The sequence below is a fragment of the Pagrus pagrus genome, assembly GCF_965226575.1.
Source record: "Pagrus pagrus genome assembly, chromosome: 5".
In the NCBI taxonomy this organism is placed as follows: domain Eukaryota; kingdom Metazoa; phylum Chordata; class Actinopteri; order Spariformes; family Sparidae; genus Pagrus; species Pagrus pagrus.
The window spans coordinates 22960312-22986586 of NC_140189.1; the positions used below are offsets into that span (position 1 = coordinate 22960312).

The 26275-nt window shown below is 41.0% G+C and overlaps 4 protein-coding genes across 9 annotated transcripts; 2 read left to right on the top strand and 2 right to left on the bottom strand.

Annotated features, from left to right (window-relative positions):
- Positions 1–211: 211 nt before the first annotated feature.
- On the bottom strand, positions 212–4883 carry LOC311257563 (uncharacterized protein). Of its 2 annotated transcripts, XM_084353246.1 has the most exons (8): positions 3687–4883; positions 3382–3511; positions 2959–3228; positions 2568–2861; positions 2315–2460; positions 2112–2234; positions 1757–1801; positions 212–1522 (listed from the first exon to the last, which is right to left on the bottom strand). In XM_084353246.1, exons 1-8 carry the CDS (start codon positions 3915–3917, stop codon positions 1364–1366), a joined length of 1398 nt encoding a protein of 465 aa, XP_084209372.1. In that variant the 5' UTR covers positions 3918–4883; the 3' UTR covers positions 212–1363. The 2 variants fall into 2 exon arrangements, with proteins under 2 accessions (XP_084209372.1, XP_084209373.1); XM_084353247.1 differs by lacking the exon at positions 1757–1801.
- A 1603-nt stretch (positions 4884–6486) lies between these two features.
- On the bottom strand, positions 6487–10872 carry LOC311257564 (uncharacterized protein). Of its 2 annotated transcripts, XM_084353248.1 has the most exons (10): positions 10788–10872; positions 10657–10697; positions 9612–9760; positions 9157–9295; positions 8762–9031; positions 8363–8665; positions 8105–8250; positions 7903–8019; positions 7538–7582; positions 6487–7310 (listed from the first exon to the last, which is right to left on the bottom strand). In XM_084353248.1, the coding sequence occupies exons 1-10, from the start codon at positions 10802–10804 to the stop codon at positions 7152–7154; spliced, it is 1386 nt and encodes a 461-aa protein (XP_084209374.1). In that variant the 5' UTR covers positions 10805–10872; the 3' UTR covers positions 6487–7151. The 2 variants fall into 2 exon arrangements, with proteins under 2 accessions (XP_084209374.1, XP_084209375.1); XM_084353249.1 differs by lacking the exon at positions 7538–7582.
- A 786-nt stretch (positions 10873–11658) lies between these two features.
- LOC311257380 (uncharacterized protein) lies at positions 11659–19417 on the top strand. Of its 4 annotated transcripts, none has more exons than XM_084352980.1 (11): positions 11659–11963; positions 12124–12181; positions 14081–14095; positions 14184–14314; positions 14396–14531; positions 15019–15303; positions 15465–15803; positions 15910–16091; positions 18070–18171; positions 18282–18380; positions 18458–19417. In XM_084352980.1, exons 1-11 carry the CDS (start codon positions 11853–11855, stop codon positions 18674–18676), a joined length of 1677 nt encoding a protein of 558 aa, XP_084209106.1. In that variant the 5' UTR covers positions 11659–11852; the 3' UTR covers positions 18677–19417. The 4 variants fall into 4 exon arrangements, with proteins under 4 accessions (XP_084209106.1, XP_084209107.1, XP_084209108.1 ...); XM_084352981.1 differs by having other exon boundaries at positions 14184–14311; XM_084352982.1 differs by having other exon boundaries at positions 11659–11764; positions 11986–12181.
- A 609-nt stretch (positions 19418–20026) lies between these two features.
- Positions 20027–25935, top strand: prpf19 (pre-mRNA processing factor 19). The gene is made up of 16 exons (XM_084353183.1): positions 20027–20239; positions 20439–20588; positions 21036–21112; positions 21511–21652; positions 21807–21880; positions 21985–22050; positions 22153–22194; positions 22296–22370; positions 22466–22541; positions 22663–22772; positions 22945–23100; positions 23235–23304; positions 23390–23563; positions 23784–23866; positions 24941–25046; positions 25158–25935. The coding sequence occupies exons 1-16, from the start codon at positions 20221–20223 to the stop codon at positions 25253–25255; spliced, it is 1518 nt and encodes a 505-aa protein (XP_084209309.1). The 5' UTR covers positions 20027–20220; the 3' UTR covers positions 25256–25935.
- The last annotated feature ends 340 nt before the right edge of the window (positions 25936–26275 follow it).

A 26275-nucleotide genomic window follows, 5' to 3' on the forward strand; every position in this document is an offset into this window, starting at 1 on the left:
CAATTTCCCTTACGGGGCTCCGTATTCTCACGCAGTGTGCGTCATAACTGCGCATATATGGTGTGCTCAGGGCCCCGTGATTGTGGAGGACCACAAGCGTCACGGAAATGGTTATACAGCATTTAACTAATTGTACAATAAATATAGGCATTAATAAGTTAGTTTACAAATTAATGTATTAATTTGTAAATGAATGGACTAAATTACAAAGTAATTCATTATTTGATATTTTAATGGGCATTAAAAGAAGAATTATGAATAGAAATTAACAAATTAAATATTAATCCATAAATTAATAGTTCAAATTAAAAAGGGATTTACAAAAACAGCATTTAACGATCATTAAGTACCTCATCTAAAAAGTAATCCATGAATAAATAATGGACTTTAAAAATCTATTTGAAAATGCAGTTTAAAAACAAATTAGCTACAGATTATAATGGTCAATCAACAATGGAAACTGCTTAATACAATCAAATCAATAAATTAGAAAGGCACGCAGTAGAGCACAAAACTCTGCCGAGGCCCAACAGTCCCCTTTATCTTCAACTGTGATCACTCATATACCAGCCACATAAATATGCCTTTTTCCTTTTTGGCGGAAATAAAAAAACTTCCATCATTTCGCTTGTTATACTGATTTCAATACTTAATTGCGTGTATGTTTGTTTCTATTATCATGCATAACGAGCTTTTGTAGGTATCATGGTATGTTCATGCAAAGATTGCATTTCAAATTTAAAGGTGAGGAATGTGAGATAGATATCGTTGACTGATGAGTCTCATTCCCAGGTTGTCAAATCCCTATTTGGGTTCAATTCAGGCCGAATACCAACCCAAAGCATTGGTATTTGACTTGAGACGATCCTTCTCCAGAATCAGCTTCCCCAGCTTTAATTTGACACGTCAACGTATATTGCAGACAAATCTTTATATCAAGTATAACTATTACACATTAATTTCTTGGCTAAATGAATGGCACACTTTCCTTAAGCCACAAGAAGAGCTTGTGAAAAAAGACAACCTCAAACTTAAAAAGGATCTGCACACACAAACACACACACATACAAATACAGATAACTTAGATACAACTTACAATTTTACAGAGCATAAAACAAATAAAAACATCCATATGATTTCTTAAATTGCAAAGATAAAAACAACACGACATGTTGATATAATAAACGTAGCAGAAGTGCTGAGTGTAAAGTTCTTCATCTTCATGAGTGTTGAAGTCATTCTGACTCCCATTTTTAGTGCCCGACCTATAATCTGCTGCACAGACCCTCGGTGTAACATTATTCATAGAAAAGTGAACATTCAGAATTCAACTCTGCACCACAAAAAATGTTCAATGTGCTCCTTACAGAAAGTTCAATTTATCAGAGGTATAAACACCACTGGGCCCCGCAGCGGGAAAGGTCACTCCTTTCAGCTCAAACTTTGCATCATGGTCCAAGGTGAGACAATCAGAGCCGAGTGAAGGAGCTGGAGTGGCTCCTTGCCCTCCTGGAGCTGCAACCTGGATGAAAAAACAAAAGACCAAACCAAAACAGTAAAACAAGGTAAATGTGTGTTGATGAAACAGCGTCAATGAGTTCAGTGAATGAAAAAAGTAAAACAAAAAAGAAAAGAAAAAACAGTCAGGGACTCTCTTTCTTTGTCGCGATAGTTTGATTCATGCCTGGAGACTTTGAGCCCCTACATTAACATTTCATGCATGCGAGAGGGAATTTCTGTGTGTTTGTTTGTGCACCTCAGGCTGACGTGGGTTCACATGGATATTTACAGGGTTGTTCACCTGCAAGGTAAAAAAAAAAAAAAAAAAGAAAGTCAGTGCTGGAGAAAAGGAGGCTGCAGCCTGCTAGATGGTACTTGAAGCCACCAGGACGGCTGCTGTACAGTACCTGACCTGACTCTAAGCTGTGTGTCTCAACCACTGCTGCAGCTGAACCCACTGACCATGTTGGTGAGTGGGCCCAATCAGCGGGACAAACCACAATAACCAACTTCCCGTCGTTTGCAAAACATCTGCACGCACCTACTTCTCCCTCCACACAGTATCTTTACCTCACGTCTTTCTCTCCCTGTACCCCTGAGGAAGCACCTACCGACGGTCCAACGGAGGAAGCTACAGGTTGTCTAGAAGCAGGAGGATTCACTGGCTGATAAGAGTAATCTGGAGCAGGTGCAGCAGAGTAACTTGGGCCTGCAGGTTGACCCTGAGCCTGCGACTGGAATGAGAATTTTGAAAGTAAAAATCAAAAACACACATTATAAACAGTTAGTCTGAATGCTCATTTGAAGTACTTACATGGTAATACACAGCAGCAGGCGCTGACTCGTCCCTTTTAGAAGAGCTCTTTTTACAACAGCACTTCCTCACACAGCAACAGCAGACAACCACCGCTAAGACAATCCCACCAGTGATAGCAACATAAACATATATGGGAGTAGGTTCTGTAAGAGCAGAAAAAAAGAAGAAGGGTTGTGATTAGTTTGACTCATCAGTCATTGTTTGTTCATACATTTTTCCTTACGTATGAATAAAATGTGTTGTTGCTCACCAGGGTTTACCGTCACTGTCGCAACAAGGGCCAGGTTGCCCTCCAGGTCTGTGAACTCAAACTTGCCAGAGTCTATCATCTCTACAGGATCAATCTCGATGCCATCGCTCAGATTCTCAATTCTCCCACTAAAACTCATTAACCTCCAATCCGTGACCAGGCTACCTCCTTCCATCAGTGTAGTTTTCGTAAAATTGTGGTCAGGGGTGAACGTCACAGTCCACGGGTAACCTTCAATTGGATTTTTGATGAGGAGCCGCCCGTTCACGCTTCTATTATAGTGTTTAAAACTCTCTGCAAGCGATCAAGAGATGATCGTATAAGAACATTTAATCAAATACACAGCAGTCTAAATGCTCACAAACAGCACCTATCACATTCCCAACATCACCTATTACTGTGAGATTTATCCTAGACAGCAAAGTGTCGTCTTTTTTCCTGAAGTTGTAGTAGCCGCTGTCTGCTGGAGTGAGGCTGATAATCTCCCAGCCACCAGGCTTCATCTTTCCTCGGCCTCCCTTACTAACATGAGGGTCGTTGTAATCCCACAGGACGTTTGTCTGATTTGTGTTAAGGGGAGTGAACTCCAGGTATCTAGTCTGGGTAGGAACACTGAAGGTGTGCCTGGCCCCATAAGTGTTTGTGATCTTGGTGGCACAATCTGAAAAAGTATACAGAAAAAGAAAAAAGAAAAAAAAAACTGAACTTATTATATATTGAAATACTGCACATAGCTACTAGAAATACCTATTTACACAAACATTTCATGATGGAAAAGAGCCATTAAATATGCAACGCGGTGTCATGTTCTCACCCAAAATTTGCAGCATGAAGAGTTTGCTTGTTTTCCCATCAGATGACGCGGAAAACGTTCCAGCATCACTTTCTCTCAAATCTGTTAATGTGACTTCAAAGTTGATTATTTTGATGCGTGGTTCCATTGCCTGAATCGGTGGATAAAATACTTCCTCAGTATAAAGTAGATTCTGTATTCATTTAAAACCTGGTTTACTCTGACCTGAACAGAAGCCAGACATTTGTCTTATTCCTGATCTCACTTTGAATGGATACGAGAGCATACTGGTGATAGTATAAATGATAGCACCAGAAGCTGCTCACCTTCCCGTCTCTCAACAGTAGCTTCCTCCGTCCCCCGTCACTCGGAGTGAAGAACAGCACTCCACGGAATAAAGGTGGTGTATACAGAAATGGAAATCTTACACTTTTGCCATAGCACTTATCTTTATACTCAACACCAGCAGATGAACCTAGAATCAGAAAGATACAAGTAATGAAGAAACAGATGGAGGGCACACTGAGGAAAGTCACAGACAAAACATCTGAGAACATGTGGAAATATCAAATATCAAAATATTTCTCTGTTTGTATCATTACCATATTATTATTGTAAACATAACTGCTGCATTCAAACTTCTTTTCCAAAACAACATAGTGCCCCTTTAAATGTATGAAGAAAAAAGCATGGCTGCTTGAATGATTAATCAAATGCACAGGTGAGCTTGAATATTGACATTAAGACAGAAGGCAGCAGGAGTAGTTTTGAAGCGACCACAGTGTGTCTCACCACCACATCAGACCCACTGCTCTCTGTCAGCTCACTGCAGCCTGCTGCTGGTGTGCTGTCTGTAAATATTTGCTGTTGTCGCTTCATCCATTTTGCTGCTGAAGCGTATGGGCTGTCGTCCTCCAAAGGTGTCGGCGTGTAGTATGTTGATAAAGGAATTCTGCGGAGGCAGGCTGGGTGGATAGAGCAATCTTTATTGAAACAGACCTCAAGCCAGCGTCCGAACCAGAGTGTGGCCACTCCCTGGTATTCTCAAATCTCGGCAAAGTGATGCCCAAAAATGCTTTGCCCTCTGCTCTATCAGGACTCCTCTCGGACCCTCGGTCTTAGGAGATCAACCAAAGTTCACCACCGTTCTTTGGTGTGCGGGTCCTTTTGAGAGTCTGTTCATTTCCTCTAATTGTTCACTTTGGGGGAACTGAGGGCCCCTCTATCCTGTTGGGAAGGAATGGGTCTGCATAACACCTCTATAGAATATCTCTCAAGGGAATATGTTGTGTGACTATGTTGATGTTATCTAAAGTTGACCTGCTAGTCTCTCTATACTTAGATGGAAATGTATACATTGAATAATTCCTGAACCTCTGAACTGGTCGGTCCTCGGCGTGGCCTCTTCCTTTAGCTACTCTCTGGCGCACACTACAGGGCTAAGGAGTTGTTGTCCAGGACATAAGACCTTTACGTCATCACCTTCCCACATATACTTAAAGGGAAGCATCTGGTCCTGTCCCATCCTGTCCTGTCACTCAGAGCACAGGAGGTATAAGAAACACACAGACACTACACTGCTTTGAGAAAAATCTTGTACTACTTTCTTGCGGAGGTGTGGCTGTGGTGGGACCATCTGCCTCTTTATTGGATGTGCATGGATAAAATAATAGATAAGACACAGTCTGAGTGTTAAACTCCTGATTATGTGGGTATAAAGCGCTGATTTTGTGTTATTCTTTTAAAATATTTAATTTCGATTTTTTTTTTTTAATTGAAAAAATATCGGTGTTAATGACATCATTGACATGATAATCACAAAGGGATATGTGCAGCAGAGACCTCGGTAATAACTATACTACACGGAAAAAGCTGAAAAACTAAACATCACATTGATTAAACCTGGAGCCTGAGGTTGAATTTCTCCTGTGAAGCTGTGTACTCACCGAATAAGGCGCAGCAGATTGTTACCAACAACAATATCATGTCCTGCAGAGAGAGCGGAGGTTTTTATCACGTTAACACAGTTTCTGCAAACACCGAGCACACCGTTTACACACAAGAGGTTTTCCACTCACTGCAAAGTAACTTCGTTCAATGTTTGACTGGAATTTGTGTTTTCGCTCCGGGACAAAAAAAACAAAAAAACAAGGTCCACCGGGCGAGGCTTCGCTCTCACGCAGTGTGCGTCATAACTGCGCATATATGGTGTGCTCAGGGCCCCGTGATCGTGGAGGACCACGAGCGTCACGGAAATAGCAATACAGCATTTAACTAATTGTACAATAAATATAGGCATTAATGAGTTAGTTTACAAATTAATGTATTAATCTATAAATGAATGGACTAAATTACAAAGTAATTCATTATTTGATATTTTAATGGCTATTAAAAGAGGAATTATGAATAGAAATTAACAACTGAAATTAACGGTCATTAAGTACCTCATTTACAAAGTAAATCATGAATAAATAATAGAATTTAAAAATCTATTTGAAAATGCAGTTTTAAAAAAAATAGCTACAGATTATAACGGGTCGATCAACAATGAAACTGCTTAATACAAACAAATACACACAGTAGAGCACACAACTCCGCCAAGGCCCAACAGTCCCCTTTATCTTCAACTGTGACCACTCATAGATACCAGCCACATAAATATGCCTTTTTCCTTTTTGGCGGAAATAAAAAAAAAAAAACAACGTCCATCATTTTGATTGTTATATTGTGTTATTATGATGCAACACCAAAAACAGTATGTGACATCGCCTTTTTCCAGAAGACCAATACAAAACAATTTCAGAAAAAATAAGTCTTAATATTCTTAATTCATTCTTCTAACGTTGGAGGTAAACAGTATTTCTCAAGTATGACTCAGAGCAAGAAGCTGATGTGGGAACAGGCGTTTGGCTCCTTTAAGCACCAACATGAAGTTAGACATTTACATAAAACATTCATGTCTACATCATAAATACACTGCATTTTGTACTCTTGTTTATGTAGCAATAATGTAAGGAACCTATTCTTACTTTGACTCTTGCGTGCACATTTGTGATGCAGATACCTCCCTGTGTTTTCAATACTTAATTGCGTGTATGTTTGTTTCTATTATCATGCATAACGAGCTTTTGTAGGTATCATGGTATGTTCATGCAAAGATTGTGTTTCAAATTTAAAGGTGAGGAATGTGAGAGAGAGATCGTTGACTGTTGTGTCTCATTCCCAGGTTGTCAAACACCTATTTGGGTTGAATTCAGGCCGAATACCAACCCAAAGCTTTGGTATTTGACTTGAGACTATCCTTCTCCAGAATCAGCTTCCCCAGCTTTAATTTGACACATCAACGTATATTGCAGACAAATCTTTGTATCAAGTATAACTATTACACATTCATTTCTTGGCTAATGAATGGCACACTTTCCTTAAGCCACAAAAAGAGCTTATGAAAAAAACAACAGCCTCAAACTTAAAAAGGATCTGCACACACAAACACACACACATACAGATAACTTAGATACAACTTACAATTTTACAGAGCATAAAACAAATAAAAACATCCATATGATTTCTTAAAGTGCAAAGATAAAAACCACACGACATGTTGATATAATAAACGTAGCAGAAGTGCTGAGTGTAAAGTTCTTCATCTTCATGAGTGTTGAAGTCAGTCTGACTCCATTTTTAGTGACCGACCTATAATCTGCTGCACAGACCCTCGGTGTAACATTATTCATAGAAAAGTGAACATTCAGAATTCAGCTCTGCACCACAACAAATGTTCAATGTGCTCCTTACAGAAAGTTCAATTTATCAGAGGTATAAACACCACTGGGCCCCGCAGCGGGAAAGGTCACTCCTTTCAGCTCAAACTTTGTATCGTGGTCCGAGGTGAGACAATCAGAGCCGAGTGAAGGAGCTGGAGTGGCTCCTTGCCCTCCTGGAGCTGCAACCTGGATGAAAAAACAAAAGACCAAACCAAAACAGTAAAATAAGGTAAATGTGTGTTGATGAAACAGCGTCAATGAATTCAGTGACTGAAAAAAGTAAAAAAAGAAAAAACAGTCAGGGACTCTCTCTTTCTTTGTCGCGATAGTTTGATTCATGCCTGGAGACTTTGAGCCCCTACATTAACATTTCATGCATGCGAGAGGGAATTTCTGTGTGTTTGTGTGTGTACCTCAGGCTGACGTGGGTTCACATGGATATTTACGGGGTTGTTCACCTGCAAGGTAAAAAAAAAATAAAAAAAGATAAATACACGCAAGTCAGTGCTGGAGAAAAGGAGGCTGCAGCCTGCTAGATGGTACTTGAAGCCACAAGGACGGCTGCTGTACAGTACCTGACGTGACTCTAAGCTGTGTGTCTCGACCACTGCTGCAGCTGAACCCACTGACCATGTTGGCGAGTGGGCCCAATCAGCGGGACAAACCACATAACCAACTTCCCGTTGTTTTCAAAACATCTGCACGGACCTACTTCTCCCTTCACGCAGTATCTTTACCTCACGTCTTTCTCTCCCTGTACCCCTGAGGAAGCACCTACCGACGGTCCAACAGAGGTAGCTGCAGGTTGTCTAGAAGCAGGAGGATTCACTGGCTGATAAGAGTAATCTGGAGGAGGTGCAGCAGAGTAACTTGGGCCTGCAGGTTGATCCGGCTCCTGCAATCGGAACGAGAATTTTGAAGTAAAAATCAAAAACACACATTATAAACTGTTAGTCTGAATGCTCATTTGAAGTTCTTACATGGTAATACACAGCAGCAGGCGCTGACTCGTCCCTTTTAGAAGAGCTGTTTTTACAACAGCACTTCCTCACACAGCAACAGCAGACAAACATCGCTAAGATAATCCCACCAATGATAGCAACATAAACATAAGTGGGAGTAAGTGCTGTGAGAGCAGAAAAGAAGAAGAAGAAGAAGAAGAAGAGGGGTTGTAGTTTGACTCATTAGTTTGTTCATACATTTTTCCTTAAGTATGAATAAAATGTGTTGTTGCTCACCGGGGTTTACCGTCACCGTCACAACCTGGGCCAGGTTGCCCTGCGGGTCACTGAACTTAAAGGTTCCAGTGTCTGTGCTCTTCACAGGATAAATCTCTACGCCGTCATGTATGACCCAAATTCTCCCACTAAAAGACGTTGAGGTCTGGTCATCTTTTATGACCACCTTGCCTGCTTTTAGCAACGTTTGGCTTTCCTGTGTTCCATTCGTTGTGAAGGTCACAGTCCATGAGGCACCCTCAAAAAATGAATTTTGGATGAGGAGCCGCCCGTTCACGTTTGTATTATAGTGTTTAAAGCTCTCTGTATGTGACAAAGAGAAGATAGTATAAGAACATTTAATCGGATACACAGCAGTCTAAAAGCTCACAAACAGCACCTATCAGGTTCTTACATCACCTTCTACTGTGAGCCTTTTCCTAGACAGCAAAGCGTTGTCTTTTTTCCTGAAGTTGTAGTAGCCACTGTCTGCTGTAGTGAGGCTGATAATCTCCCAGCCGCCGGGCTTCATCTCTCCTCGGCCTCCCTTGCTAGCCTCCGGGTTGGAGCGATTCCACAGGACCTTTGTCTGATCCGTGTGAAGGGGAGTGAACTCCATGAATTCAGCCCGTCTAGAAACATCAAAGATGTACGTCTTGCCGTAATATTTTTTTAACTTGTAAGAACAATCTGAAAAGCCACATATTAGAGAAAATAACTGTTAACTTATAGGAATACTGCATATAGCTAATATAAATACCTATTTACATGAATGATTCATTAAACCATTATGCTGAATAGTGTCATGTTCTCACCTAAAATTTTCACTATGAAGATGGTGTCTACATTTTTTTTCCTTTCATCAAATGCAGAAAATGTTCCAGAATCACTTTCTTTCAAATCCAGTAATAAGAGGCCCTGGCCGGGGAGATTCATGAGGCGTGGATCCTTTGCCTGAATTGGTGGACAACGCAAACAGGACAAAGTGGATTTAACCTCGTTTGCTTGAACAGAAACCAGACAATTATCATATTCCTCATCTTTCTGTGCAGTAGTGATGCGATGGACAGGGTTTTTAATACCCGCGCCCACCCAGGCCATTATGATCTCTCCAAAAGACATCCAAGCACTCGTCGTTGCTCCCATTGCCCGCTCGCCAAAAACCCTTGGTTACCTGACCCAAGCCAACCCAACCCACAGGGCAGTTGGTGGGTTATGGGTTGACCCGCGCATCATCACTGTTTAGGGATGTTGTAGCAAAGCTGCTCACCTCCATGTTATCCATCAGTAGCTTCCTGGGTCCCCCATCACTCGGAGTGAAGTACAGCTGTCCACGGAATAAACCTGGTATATATCCAGTCGGAAAACTCAAACGTTTGCCATAGCACAACTGCTCATTCCTCACGAAGGCAGATGAGCCTTGAATCAGAAACAAGTCATGAAGAAACAGATAGAGGGAATATTGAGGCAGGTCTGACACAGAACATCTTCTGAAACATCACGGGCATGAAAAGACCCGGAGGAACAGTGGAGAGGACACAGGAGCTTTGAACATTCGACTACCTCCACCTCTTCTGATGCCCTCACCCGCACCTGGACCACCCCCCTCTCAATAGCACCACAAGACCCCCTCTCCTCCTTTCCCGTCCTACGCCCCACCCGCTCCCTCTCACACTCCCTCCCCTCGTTTCTCCTCTCCACCTCCACCTGTCCTCCCCCTCTCCCCCTTTCCTATCTGCCAGTCTGTGGTAGGCAGATGCTGTGGCATCGGCAACTGTTGCACAAACAAACTGAATAAGATATGTACACACAATGTGTCTCATTGCACATTTACACAAATCACTGCACAGGTATATGCGCACTGATCCATCTGTACATAGCATTTCTATTTTGATATTATTTTTGATTTCAATATTATTATTATTATTATCTATTTGAGTACATTTTTGTTCATTTTGTTCATCAGCTGATCAAAAGGTTAAGACCACAGCCTTAAAAAGTCAAAATCCGCGCTAAAATCTGTCTGTCATGTCATTTCAAAACATTCAAATAAATTGCCTACTCTGTATTTTTTGTCTCTTGCTCATGTTTCTTCTTTTTGCATTTTGATGCTCTATTTACAACCTGGTTAAGATCCACCACCGCGACATGTGAATACTTGTAATTCCCCCCGGTTTTAAGATTTTGTTCAGGAGTGTATGTGCAGCAGAGACCTCGCTGGTGACTAACACGGCTGAAAAGCAGTAAAGTTGCATCTCAAACAGATAAAACCTGAAGCCCGTGGTTGCGTTTCTTCTGGGAAGTTGTGCACTCACCAATTACAGCGCAGGAAGTGGTCACCAACAACAGTAACATACTGTAGAGAGAGCAGAGGTTTCTAACATCGGTCCTGTAAACACACAGCGGACACAACGGAACAATTAAAGACGAGAGGTTGTCCACTCACTGTAAACTGATTTGCATCTATGTTTCGGTCGAGTTTGTGCGTTTTCGCTCCAGGACAGAAAAAGGGTCCACTGGGCGAGGCTTCGTTCACACGTTGTGTGCGTCATAACTGCGCCACATGCGCGCAAACTGCGCATACACGGGGTGAAAGGTGGTGGTCCCCGACACAGGTGAGTGTGTTGAGGCTACAGGATGAATCTTAGCGGGTCATAATGTGAGAATAAAATAAACGTTTCTGTTACATGAGATTGTGGTCATTTCTTTAAGAAAAAAAAATGTATATCTTGATTTCTGGAACCGCTCCTCTCACATTCATTCAGATTCCTTCACTTCAAAGTAAATGGAATAGACATATAAAATATATGGATATAAAATCACAAGTAAAAATCCTGCACAGAAAATGTCACTTACTTAAGTAGCCTTTTATTAGCTAAATGTACATAAGTTTAAAGCATCTAATGCAGAAGTATATATATTATATTATATTATATTATATTATATTACATTATATTATATTATATTATATTATATTATATTATATTATATTATATCATATTATATTATATTGTATTATATTATATTATATTATATTATATTATATTATATTATAGTATAGTATAGTATAGTAGGCTATAGTATTATGTTATATAACTATCAAAGAAGTACCTCAGATTTGTATTTCAGTACATTTCTCCTGTGAACGTGTCAGGGTTATTCTCGGCGCACAGCCCATCAGGGTACCCCACTTTCTAAATTGCGCTAACAGCGTACTTATTCACGTAAACAGACTAAACTAACGCAGCGTGTGACGCATCTCGCGTAGCGGCTGCTGAGAATAGATCCTACCGTCGCCATAAATAACAGAAGGCGGGCAGTGCCCATGCGCACTCTGCAGAGGACGTTGTTATCCTCTTATCTCCATCCACATAAACATTTCTAAACATCCAGCGGTGGATTAATTCTTCACACATCCTGCAGGTGAGTTCAGAGGAGACGCTTCTCAGACTGTCTGATCGTTTGGACCTCGTCACCGACTGACGGCCTGATGGCCTCTCTGTCGCTGTGAATGTTGGTCATCGGGGCTGGGAAACATGTTGGACACCTGAGTGGACATGACTTCATACAGCAGACAGGGCGTCACGGATCAAGCGGTGACAATATAGATTATTTGTTGGATGTACGTGTGTCTCCCTCTGCAGAAACATCATCACAGTTGTCTTCGTGCTCCTCCTTGTGTGGCTTGTTGATCGATGATCATGTCCCGCTGAGGAGGGCGGGCATGCGTGTCAGTCCCGTGTGCATCATTGTAGATTAAACGATCTCGTCTGTCTTCGCAGGAGAAGATGTCCTCCTCTGTCCTGCTCACCGCGCTTTTCACCCTGCCTCTTGCTGTGGGTGAGTGCAAGGATGTCATTTTGAATAAGACTCCCTTTGGTTTTCATTCTTGTACACGATAATGGCTTCAATAATTAATAATTAATCGTTTTCTAATGTGTTCGGTGTCTGTTATCAACCACTCTTATAGTCAATCCCTTTGACAGGTGTTTGTCCTAAATATGTAGCTATTAATGTTGATAAACAACTTATTGACTTCTCTGTTTATGATGAGACTTGATATATAATTTTAATAAGGCGTTTAAGGGGCGCTGTGTAGTTTTGGAGACGAAATTCAAACTCAGAATATTAATATTTACAATATTAATGAGGTAATAATACAATTGAGAAAATTTATCCTTTCTGAATAAACAAGCTGCTCTCAGAGGAAAATAAGGTCACAAGAACACTGTTTGAAGACAGAAAGGTGGCAGGGTCCGCCAAATATTAACAAAGTAAAGCAGTATTAAACTGTGTTGTCCTTTAAGGTCAGTTTGTTTATTCAGTTTATTCATCAATGAAAACAAAAAGTTTGTTTATTTAGTTTGTCTTGGCATTTAAAAATCTGATTAAAATGTCTTCCCCAAAACTACAGAATGCACCTTTAATAGGGTCCCATACTTCTCATTCTCTAATCGACAGCCAACGCTAGTAAGTCGTGTGTAGTTACACATGGAAATGCTTTTATGGAAGTCAATAATAAAGGGTTTTTAACATCATCTCCCAAATCCACAGTTGAAGATGTTAATAAAGATGGCCGAGAGGTCAAAACGTCTATTTGAGGGTCAGGGGGGGGAAAAGTGGCACTCCAGATATGTGAGCCTGTTGACTGTTAATGAAATTCACTCAAAAGATTAATGCATGAGCTGATTCTTTTGCTGTTTTTGATAGCTGGAGCACTGCAGACGTCACTGTATAGTAGTAGAGTAGAAGTTCAGTGCTTAATTGTGCTGAATTAACAAACAAAAAGGTAGAAAAGGCCACTAATAAAGGCAAAGGAATTAAAATCATAACAAACAATGAGATCATAAAGCAAGAAAGAAAATTTAAACTTTGTAGAATATGAATATTGCGAGGATTGAGAGGTGAAATTACAAGAAACATAAAAGTATGCATCGTTTTCTTTTAAACGAGTGTGTTAAAATGTAGCTTGTGTAATCTTGATGGGCTCAGACAGCATAGACCGGGTCAGCCCCCGTCCCCAATTGAGACCTGGGAATAACAAGCTTTAACAACCAAGCTAAAAGTATGGGCAGGCACACAAGGGCTCAGTTAATGCACAGTGTGATTTATAGCAAGTTGTAATATACAGATAGCTGATAATTGCCTCTTTTTTTTTTTAAGTTTAAAGGCTCAGATGCAGAAAGCAAAGATGGACAATTTGATATTCCACCGCTCAATAATATTTGTAGAGTTGCTGAAAATTACAAAAGTGAGCAGTCCCATTCTTCTTCTTCTTCTTCTTCTTCTTCTTCTTCTTCTTCTTCTTCTTCTTCTCTGTCATTGGTGGAACACCAAATGAAACGATAAGTGCATCAAAGTGGTATGTGCATTGAGAATAAAAGTGGTGCAAGAGCAGAACCTTGGGGGACGCCGCACTTCAACAGAACTGCAGGAGATTATGATTCTGCTGCTACGAGAGAACGTTAAAGTCTGCTCAAGTTTCTAGGTGATGTAGGAGAACAATGTGATCGACAGTATCAAACTCCATGCCTAAATCTAATAGAGAAGCTAGAAGAGGGTCACTGTTGGCCTTACTCGGTGCTATAGTGCTCTTATACCTGACCGAAAACAATTAAATGATTTGAGACTGTATGAGCAAAGTGCTACCATAATTTCCTCAGTGATATTTTAAATGAGTTATAAACATCGTGCTCAAGAAGATTAATAATAATCATGTAAATTCTGTTTTCTCCGCAGGTTGGGTCGTACTGGGTGAGTCATATGCCTCATTTTATCACATAATCTTCATCTATGAAACGTGTTATCCGAGGTCGCTAATTTTCTTTTTCCACTTTGACAGGTGAAAGAGAGGAAGCCCAGATGGTGTGTGCCGGCAAGGAATTTCGTCTGCCTGTGTACTCCACATCCAGAATGGTGTTTTTTACACCGGACTCTGACGGACCGAGGCGTGTCCTGCTGGACAAAACCGTAGTGAGTGGAAGTGTCTTTCACCTTGTCTTTTTCTTTGTTGCGTGTTCAGATTTCTAAAACCTGTTTACTGTGCGACTGCAGGTAAGGGAGCCACGGTTTAAGTGGACCAGAGACAAGATGTTAGTCCTGAAAGAAGTGACTCATGCTGATCAGGGACTTTATGCCATCAAACTGTCATCTGGATTCACCTACGAGACTGTTCATCTGACTGTTTCAGGTATGAAAGTTTCCTCTCTGTGAAATCCATCCTTATTTTCTTTTTTTCACAATCATCCGCTGCCTCTTTTACTGTCCTGGAATTAAAGGTGCAATATAAAAGAACAAATATTGACTTAATAAGCTTTTTCTTGTTTTTCTTTTAAACTATATTGTTTTGGATTAATTATTCAGACCTTGAACAATTATTTACATGAATACAGCTGATAAGTTTAGAGGGGAAGTGTCTCACACTGCGTTATTGTAAGTGGTTACAAGCCAAAAGAATTTGCAAACCCTGTTTAATCTTAAACAGTGTCTTCTATATTTTAAGCCTGTCATATGCTTTTTATGCAAAGTCTTAATCTGAAAAGTATTTCATAACAACACCTGTCAATGTAGTGGATTAAGAAGTACCCTCTGAAATATAGTAACTTAATGGGGCTCTGTGGAACCTGTGTTGTGCTGGAATGATCTCTCTGATCCCTCACTCCTTCGTCTTGCTCCAGAGTGCATTAAGTCCTACCACAGAAACTACGGGGAGAACTTTGAGCACAACATCCCTGAAAATGGCTCCCTACTGGAGTTTTCTCCTCGCGGATCTCCACCTGAGGCCATGCCAGTTGTGCTCTGGAACCGGACGGATCCCGAGACTAGCAATGCCGGCCGGGGGCGGCTGCTGCGTGGCGGGAAGGTCTGGGTGGCCGAGAGAGTGACGCAGGCCGACCAAGGCAATTACACTGTGAGAGACAGCACGGGGAAGGTGGTGTCCCGCAGCACCCTCACTGTCCGCGGTGAGCAGAGACAGAAGACGCGAGTTTTAAGAAGCTGACTGATGAATTTCTTTAGGATCCTGTCAACTGTAACATTTATGTTTTATCTTTCCTTTTCCATCTGACATCCTCTCATACATTTCATCCTGCTCCTCTCTCTGTGTTCATGATCCTGTGTCCAGGACATTCCTTCAATGTCACCCGCTTCACCAAGGAGTCTCTAAACCTGCCCCTCTTTCTTCCTATCCCTCATGCCCACCTCATTTTTACCCCCAGCCGATACCCTGACGAATCCTCCCTGGGCCCTTTTGACCCCAAGCCCCCTCGTGGCCCCGTGCAGCTGATCCGCGAGGGCCAGGTAACGGACCATGACATGCGCTACAGGGGCCTCATCTCCCTGGGCAGGAACGGCACCATCAATGAGGTCGTCATAGCCAGGCTGACCTCAAGGCACGATGGAGTGTATGAAATCAGAGACGGGAATGGCAACCTGGTGTCCTCCACCTTTTTGCATGTGCTCGGTGAGCAGCTTTAAATGTTTGGGTCTTTTTGTAGCTGAATTCTTTGCCTCCTCATAGTCGCCCCTCACTCTGATATCCATCCCCTGTCTGTGTCTGCTCTCTCCAGAAAAAGGAGGCAGATGGCGAGCACTTCTCAAGTCCATCACTGTCCCTTCTGGCATGTTCGTGTCACTGGCCGGTTTCATCCTGTTCATGAAGCGATACCCGAACTGCAGCCTGTCACAGATCATCGCCGGCCTCAGAGCAAACCGCACGCCACAGGCCAACCCTCCGAGGGTCAACATCCAGGTGAGGAAAACAGGAGAATCAATTAGGTTAAGTAGTCATATGAGAGTTTTTTTTTTAACTTTTTTTTATTCTTACGTTACATATTTTGATTTTAGAAGCTTAAACAGTGCAGAAATATTTCTCCAATTTCACATTTTAACATGCCAGATTTTATTAAGAAGAAGGATAAGAGTTTTTTTTTTTTTAAACCTCCTTGTTAATATTATGCAAACACGTAGCCCCGAAAAACACACATGCTAACACAGGATCCATACACATATAATTATAGAGAGAGAGTGATTTTATTTTCATTATTCATGCAGTTTCCAGCTACTTTAACATTTTCCTGGTTATAAATACGTTAAAAAAAATCTAAGAAACCAAATACAAGAGCATCGAAACCAAAATGAAAAAATTAAATGAAATGGTGGTGGCAGGTGGTGGGAGAAGAAGTAGTGTTTGTTACATAATGTACTGCAGGTGGGTCGTGTAACAGAGTTTGGAACAGATAAATAACAATAGCAACAACAGGGCCACGACAACACAACACAACACTACACTCTAACTCTTTATACACAGAGGCCTTTTGGAGCTTTACTGTGATTTAATCCATCTAGTAACACCATGGGAGGATTTGTAACTAGTAAATTCTTGATTTTCTCTTAAAGTCTTTTGGTCTTCAAGTCTTCAAGCGATACTTTATGATCTTTGTATCACGACGGAAATGTGTTCTTCACTTCAACGCCAACACGACATAGAGCCTAGAGCATGAACAACATGCAGGAATAAATGCGCCTAAATGTGAATCAAGTTATTTGTGGCTTTTTTTTGTTTTGTGGCAGTTTTTAGGGTAATGAAAACAGACATACAACTTAAAGCTGGAGTATGGAACAGTCTTGTATATTCAGGCCATATCCAAAGAAGTTCACACATCGCTGATTAATCCTATATCCTCAGGATAAATCTCTCTGTATTTTAAATGTTGTGTCTGTGGAGACACGCTGCACTGGAGCGCCTGTAGCTGCATCTTTCGTTGAAGTTGCCACGGCAACTGTGTGGCACTTATGGCAGAGAAACCTGACTGCCACAAGGGGGAGACAAAGGGTCCATACTGCAGCTTTAAACATACTGACAGGTGACAAATAGGACAGGAGGGAGCTCACTGAATCTGTGGCAAGGAGGAAGCTCTTCTCAAGCCTCCTGGTACCTCACTAAGTCACTTCGGATGACTCAAAATGCCGACTGTAAATACAAAAACAACTTATTAAGAATATGTAAAACATTACTTGAATCATGAAGTAATAATGAACCACATCGCCATACAGAAACATGTAGAAGTACAGATTTCTACACATTTGCATGACTTTTACATATGTCTGACTTGTAAAGCATGTTAGAATAATGAGAATTTGAATGTGTTCAAACAATTCTGTCTTTATTCTTTTCCTCCATTGCTAAAGTAAAAGTACAGGAAAAAAAATGCACCTTTTTAATCATAGAAGTAGGTTGTCAGTTTGATTCTTGGAAATGATTTGCTTAAACAGCTTGGGTGAAAACTTTTTAATGAATTAAGAGTATTTTTGGGCTTAGCAGCAGTCATAACTAATGAATCGGCAAATTATTCTTCATTATTTTTCATTTTATTATTGTAGTCTTGAGCCTTGAAGTCTGACACCCTTGCAGGCTTTTTGTGAAGACAATGAACACATCACACTACGTCAGACTGAGTCCAGAGGGTTGATATTTGGATTTTCTTAATCTTACACCTATCTCTAGGTCATGTGATGGTGTAATTGCAAAGTTCAGGTTTCACACCCAGCATGAAAGCTTAAAAACTGAAAGCATGTGAGTTTGTTTCACTATAATAATGTATGAAATCAGCTGTCAGGTCCAAACAAGAATGTTGTTCTTCAGCAAAAGGAAGTAAGGCCTCCAGTTTTTGTTTTTCTCTATGACTGTGTTACCAAACCAAGTGTGTGTGTGTGTTTGTGTGTTGCAGGATTACAGCCAGCCGAGCCCTCAGCCCTCAGGCTTCTACGGTCACTCTCAGCAGCCTGGAACACCAAGAAAATGGACCCCAAGAGCCAGTCCTACTCACAGTGTAAGGCTGGTTAAATTATTTAAATGAATCAGTACGTTTTGTCTCTTTGTTTATAAATGTTAAATAGCGCTGAATGATTTGTGCTTGTGTGCTGCCGTTTGTCTTTCCAGGGTTACAGTCCGGTTAGGATAGGATCTCCCAGAGCTCAGAACCAGGAGGCACACAGATTGGCAGCTAGGAGCTCCCCTCGTCATAATTCAACTCCTGAGGTGATGCCACGCTCAAGTTGTGAGTATTTACATGTGACAGACTAAAAGATGATCTAAACATCTTCATTCCTTCCTAGCGGGGAGCAACTAATGAGGAAGAGAGGAGGATTTCCTTTTCGGTGCCTGGGGTCTCAGACTGCCTCCACTCCTCCGAGGACTGCGTTCAGTTCCAGATCAAGAAAGATGGAGACAGAGAAAGACGGAGCGAATCGCAGCAATACTTTTCCACGCTGCCACTAGACACGGACACCTCTGAATCCTGTAGCGTTTACACGTCGGAGAAACTGAACTTCTAATAAAACAGAGAATCGGAGCTGAAGTGAGGAAGGAAGACGCATGGAGAAACGAAAAGTACAAGAAGAAAGACCTCACCTGTGCCTTTTGCATCTTTAGCCTAGTTTTAATGGTTCAGTATCAATATTGCATGTCATTTTTCAAGTAATATTTCGGAAGCGTTAGTTGAGCTTTAGTCTTCCCGTCTCATGTTAAGTATTTCTTGACACTGTTGGTGGTGCGCCTGAAATCTCCTGCTGTAACCTACCTCCAGACCCTCAGGACCAATATGATCTGCACTGGATTTGCTGAGTGATGGTATGTTTGTGAGAGAAATGTGATCTCTAGGGCTACTTAGAAGTTAGAATTGTGATACAAAAGTTTGCAAAAGGGAATTCTTAAGTACTGTACAGATTATATAGAGGTAGTCGACCTGTTTTTCTCCATCCATCGTGTTAACCATTCCTGACTGCAACAACGTTTAATCTTCACTTTTTTAATTCCCTTTTCTGCAGTTCAGCAATTTTTGCAATGATATAGTGTATTTACCTTTGAGGTAACTGTAGTAATAGTTGTGTAAAACATAATATATTCCACCAAATATTGCAATAGCCTATTAATCTGTGGACCTTGTGTACAGAATAATATCTCATCACCAAATCTTTCTAGTGCCAGAAGAGGATGGACTGCTGCTTGTGATATTTTTGGATTATCAAAATGTCGTCTCTCAAACTAAAATAAAATGTAGGTCTATATTTAACACACACACTTGAGATGATTTTCTCCAATGTACTAAATGTTTGGGCATAACAATGGATTATTTTGATCATCGATTTATCTCTTCTTTGTTTTTATCTCTTTATCTCTGTTTGTATATAAAATGGCAGGGAAAAAAGTGCAATGAAGTTCCCAAAGGTCATGGTAAAATGATAAATTTGCTTATGTGTCTGCATGACTGGCCAAATTCCCAATATGTTCAACTTTATTCTAAGTTTAACTAAGGAAACTACACACATTTGTGTGGACTTTATCTCATAATCATGACTTTTCTTTTACTCATTATTTAAACTTTTTTTTAATCTCATAATTATGATTTTTGACTAATTATTTAGGCATTCTATCTCATAAATATGAGTTAATGAGAATAATTACACTTGCTTTTTATTAAAACTTGGTTTGGGAATGGGATGTGGGAACAGGCACCAATGCGGGAATGGGATTTCATACCATTAGAGAAGCTGTGTAAAGACGATTTTAATTTTATTTTTATTTTTTTGCTTGATTAATGATAAGCAGTCAAATCTCCAACACCAGTTTGTGGTGCATTGATAAGAGCAGTGGTGTGTTCGGCCGGTAGGGGGCAGTGGAGCCCTCGTGACGCTCAGAGACAGGCGGAAACCGTAGAAGAAGAAGAAGACGCCAGTTTGTAGCGGCAATGAAAGGACAGCGTGCTACCTACATTTTGAGTAAAACATAAGTAAAGTCAACATTAGCGGTTATAACTATCAAAGTACAGGACGAGCGTGATTTTATCTTCAGAAGAGACTCGTAGGACTGCGTCGGGAAGATGTCTTTGTTTTGTGCAAGTAAGTGGAGTTGAATTCATTCATATGACGGAGGCAGTGTAGGTTAGCTAGGCGCCGCGCTAATGCTACTAGCTACTTTAGCTAGCGTTAGCGGCCATGCAGTGCCGCCTTCCACTCATGGTAGTTCACTGATCTTGCTTGTGATTGTTTCATTGTTGCAATCGTGTGGGTTTTAAGCTGTTACTGCATTTTATCCTAGTCTCCAACGAGGTGCCGGAGCACCCGTGCGTCTCCCCGGTGTCCAACCAGGTGTTTGAGCGCAGGCTGATCGAGAAGTACATCGCAGAGAATGGGACGGACCCGATGAACGGACAACCCTTGTCTGAGGAACAGCTCGTAGATATTAAAGGTAAACTACATGGAGTTGCTGGAGAAATACACCCATGTGCCAGTTTATTAGGTAACATAACACCTAGCTAAAAATAAGACAGTTCTGTGCAAGAGCCCTTTAACACATCCTCACAACTGAGAAGCTGTAACAAGTGAATGTTTGCCATAAAAACGCATTGATTATTGAAATAATTGAAGATGAGATGTGTCTATTGATAAAGTGCTTAAATTGACCAATGTTTTAGCCTTTGTGATTTCTGAGGGTATGTTTGGGCAAATATCACATGTTGTACTTGCTGTATTAACTAAAACAAATCCTCTACAGTCGACTACAGCAAGTATGACTTGCACTTTTATTCCATCTGTCTTGATACCTTGAAAACTGCTATAAGTGGACAAGACTAACTTGATTAATGAATAAGTGCTTGACTGATTGTTCATAACATGAGCAACTTTTCTGTTTTAGTGTCCCATCCTATTAGACCAAAGGCTCCATCAGCAACAAGCATTCCTGCCATTCTCAAGTCTCTTCAAGATGAGTGGGTAAGTATTGTTAAGCTTGTGGAGGTGGCAATCCACAACAACACACCATGTTACCCAGAATAGCTTTCCTGAATCAGGAAGTGGACTTGTCTTTTAAGGCGAGTTTTCAGATATTTTTTAAGTTCTCTGAACCTGAGTTGGAGCCGAATCTACCAGTCTTGGATTTAGTAGTCCACAATGCAGTGCATATTCTGTCTTGGCTGAGAAATTAAAACGTGTCTCCCCGGTTGTTTTTGTAAGCCGTTCCATGAATTATTTGCCAAGTTGATGATTGCAAATGTGCTTGTAATACATATACAGTAGTTGGGAGGTGCCTTTTTTTGTTTTATCCTTTTTAAAATATTGATTTCAGTCAACAAGAAAAGTTTCCTTATCCTGTTTTCTCTTTTCTGTTTTAGGATGCTGTTATGCTTCACAGCTTCACCCTGCGGCAGCAGCTGCAGACTACTCGCCAAGAATTGTCCCATGCCCTCTATCAACATGATGCCGCCTGCAGAGTCATCGCTCGACTCACCAAAGAGGTCACTGCTGCCAGAGAAGGTGAGTGGGCAGCAGTGTTCGTGTCCTCTACTGCAGGGCTTAATACCAGTCGTAAAGCACATCAGCTCTCCAGAATCTGCTCCATACCAACATGAGCACTGCATAATATTGTAAGACAATGTGTTCCTTACAAGATCTTTTTGTCTCTTCACAGCTCTTGCCACACTCAAGCCCCAGGCTGGATTGGTTGCCCCTCAGGCTGTCCCAGCCTCTCAACCAGCTGCAGCAGTGAGTGACTGACTCTTAATCCCAGTGGATAACATACTGATCAGAAATGATCATCGTAAGCTTTTACCATACTTCCTCTTGACAATCTCTTATCTGTATTTCAGGGCGCTGGTGGAGAGCCTATGGAGATTAGTGAACAGGTGGGAATGACCCCAGAGATCATCCAGAAGGTACGTTGTTTTTTTGTTGCATTAATCATTATTTGGCACTAAACTTTCAATTTTTTTATCAGGTCTAAGATGTGTTTCAATGTGCCTTTTTTCTGTTTGCAGCTTCAAGACAAAGCTACCATCCTCACTACAGAAAGAAAGAAGGTATTCTACTGCTCTTTTACTTTGTTACATTAAATAAATCTGTTGTGATACTGTGTTACATACTGCCACACTCCTTGAACTGTTTAACTTTATTCCTCCAGAGAGGAAAAACTGTGCCAGAGGAGCTGGTTAGAGCTGAAGATCTCAGCAAATACCGCCAAGTGGCCTCACATGCTGTAAGTTTAGGTTTCTGTATGTTTGAGTATAAGTTACTTTTTTAAACCAGAAGACTGAAAAAGTACTCAACATGAGCTCTCTTTGTTGCCTTCAGGGTCTTCATAGTGCCAGTGTCCCTGGTATTCTTTCTCTGGATCTGTGTCCCTCAGACACCAACAAAGTCCTCACCGGTATGTTTGTCTAATCAATTCCTCAGTTGATTTTTCAATTTTAAAGGTTTTTGTGATTTGTTTACATGCTACAAGTGATTTTGAAGACTTAATCTGATATCGACCCTCTTGTGTTGGTCAGGTGGAGCTGATAAGAACGTGGTGGTCTTTGACAAGAATGAGGAGCAGATTGTGGCAACACTGAAGGGTCACACCAAGAAGGTCACCTCTGTCATTTACCATCCATCGCAGGTAACATTTGCTTTGACTCAAACATCAACCAGACCAATCGTTCTTCTGTGTCAGCATGTCTGAGAAAAAGAAGAGTTTGAATTATTTAGACATGTTCAATATGATCTGTTATTCTTACGCCTTGTTTGTTTTTTTTCCATCCCTCGCATCCTTGCTGTCTTTCCCCCTCTAGTCGGTGGTCTTCTCTGCATCTCCAGACAACACCATCCGTGTGTGGTCCGTCACCGGGGGAAACTGTGTCCAGGTGGTGCGTGCCCACGATGCAGGTGTCACTGGACTCTCCCTACACGCTACTGGGGACTACCTGCTCAGCTCCTCTGAGGATCAGGTGTGTGAGCAATTCGACGAAAAATACAAACAGACCTCATGCTGTATTAAACACTTAAGTACAGGAGATGTCTTCACTGATTAACTGTGTCACACCACTGACTTTTCATATTTTATTTCTTCTCTGTTGTGCAGTACTGGGCCTTCTCTGATATCCAGACTGGTAGAGTCCTTACCAAAGTCACTGATGAAAGTGCTGGCTGTGGTAAGTTCCTCTATGTTTACTTCTAGGCAGTCTGAATTAGTGCCCTTCTGCTCCAGATGGTAATGTTTCTGTCCCCCCCCTTCAGCTCTCACCTGTGCTCAGTTCCACCCTGATGGTCTCATCTTTGGCACTGGAACGGCTGATTCCCAAATCAAGATCTGGGATCTGAAGGAGCGCACCAATGTGGCCAACTTCCCAGGCCACTCTGGCCCCGTCACCTCCATTGCTTTCTCTGAGAACGGATACTATCTGGCCACAGGTTAGAACTACCGACAGCATTTTTGATTGTTCCGGTTTATCTTTGATGTGCAGGTGTTCTTCATCAGATTACATCACACACATCACATTACTAGGCCTTCCCTGATATACTGACCTATCCTCAGGGCATCTCCAGCCCTTTATTTTGCACTAAAGAGATCTGGAACAGTGTATTTAATGTTTAAAATGCCCTAACATCCTTGTCTGGTGCTGCGCTCCAGGTGCCCAGGATAGCTCGCTGAAACTGTGGGATCTGAGGAAACTGAAGAACTTCAAGACCATCACTCTGGACAACAACTACGAGGTAAAAAAAGAAGGATGATGGGTATTTCCTATAATAGAATGAATTGATTGAAGATTTTGGAATTGATTTTGTTGCTCAGAGTTGGTTGAAGAGATAGATTCTGTACTCATGTCTATACACTGAACGTTTAGCTTGAGGAAGCTATTTCTTGGCTTATCACGATGACATCTAGGAAGTCACTGCACTCGGAGAGAAATAGTTACCGCATGTTGAACATCAATTTGGCACTTGTTTGTGTTTGAGTATGGATTAAAAAAACACATAAATGTGGTAACTAGAATGCCACACATTACAGCGTATACCTCTGCCAAGGCCCAACAGTTCCCTTTACTTCAATCAAGCCTATATTTAAATATGATCCAGATTTTTATGAGGATCTGCATTAGATTGTCCTCACTCATAGATAGCAGCCACCTTAATATGTCATATTATTTCCATCAAGATTCATACAATTATTCCCGGAGAAATTAACAAAATGTTGAAAACACCCTTTCTCACAACGTTCAAGAACATAGAAAAAATCCCGGATCTGCACCAAAAGTTACTGGGGTCTGTTGTGGGCCAAGACCCATCCCCCATCCAAGTTTCATGGAAATCCATGTGGCATTTTTTGTGTAATAGCTGCAGACAAACGGGCACGGGTGAAAACATAACCTCTTTGGAGGTGGTACTTAGTAAAATGTGTAAAGTGCGTGCTTGTAGGTGGATTGTGATAACTCAAGAGAGAACCAGGCTAGCACTTTACCTCTGCTTTCTTGTCTTAATGCTAAGCTAAGCTAACCACTTTTGGCTTTAGCTTTATATTTACCATAAGGACACGAAAGAGTATTGAATTTTGCATCTAACTCAATCTATTTCATATTATCTCGGACTAAGATGATTTAAAGTAAGAGTGATCAGTGATACTAATGGAAATGTGTGCTTGATCCACATATATCTGGTCTGTGAATTTAACTGCAGCACAGAGCATGTAAGGGATAATTTTGTACATATTAACACTGCGTTGGATCTTTTCTCTTTTCTTTGCTGCCACTCTCTGATTCTGAATCTCATTCCTTTGTTTTTCTGTTACAGGTGAAGTCCCTCGTGTTTGACCAGAGTGGTACCTACCTGGCTGTAGGAGGGTCTGACATCCGTGTCTACATCTGCAAGCAGTGGTCTGAGGTCCTCAACTTCACAGGTGAGTGGGGAAAAAAATGCCTAGTCTCTAGTATACATTTCACATCTCACATAGTGTTTGCTTTGTGAAAGTAGCAGATTTCTGACTTTTCTTTTTCCTCTCAAATTGTAGACCATTCAGGATTGGTGACTGGAGTGGCCTTTGGAGAGAACGCCCAGTTCCTGACCTCTGCAGGAATGGACAGAAGTCTCAAGTTTTACAGTTTGTAGGAAAAGATAAGTTCAGGATGAAGGGAGGAAAACAACTGAAAGGAGGATATACTTGTCTCTGTCTAAGCTGTCACGATCTTGGACACTGACTCGACATAGAACTGTAATTTTTGAAAAAGACAACAAAAAATCACTGCTAACTTTGCTTCATTAGTGTTTGTCCATAAATAAGATCCCATAAAATGACCACCACAGCCACGGTTAGGACAACATGTTTGTTTGCATTGTGAGACTGAAGTGTAAATGATGTGAAAGATACAGAAGCCAGTGTAATGTTCCCGTCTGATTTGCAAGGAAATATGATTTTGCTGTAGTATTTGTTTTTTGTGTGTGTGGGGATCTAAAGTTGCTTATAATACAACTGGGACTAATTGGTGTGACCGCAATCTGCTTTGATCCATAATGTAGACCAGCTTCATTACAGTATCTTTAGGACGACATGAAAATACTTTGTAGTGATGTACAATACAGCTAAGAAGAAAATGAACCGGTGTATGAGATTCATGTTCCTCTGTGAAAAAATTTAGTCTCGTTTAACCTCCCTTTACTTTCATTTCCCATTTCATTTGTTTTCATTTAAACATTTGTCTTTTTTCAATTGTATATTTCTCATTTCTTGCTATTTTACCTGTTGCAACTCTGTCCTTTTACAATAAAATAAAATATCTTTTGTATTGCCATTCATCTGTTCGTCAGATCAAGGGCACTGTTGTGTCCACTAAAGGAACGCATATCACTGCTTTGTTGTGTAGTCGCCCATAGATGGCTTGTGATTTTAATTTGTTGCACATCATACAATGACAGATTCAAACTATAACTGGTGTTTGTTATTTGTAGTCCTCCCCACGACGCGCCAATGAGTGTTTTGCTTCCTGTTTCTTAACTTGGTTGATTCAGCTTCACTGCAAAATGATGGACGGCAGTTTTCACATTCATCTGATGAGATTAGATGTTTATGGTCTTGTTTTAAGACGTCGCAGCAAGTTTCATGTTCCAGTAAGACGCTAACACAATTGTGAA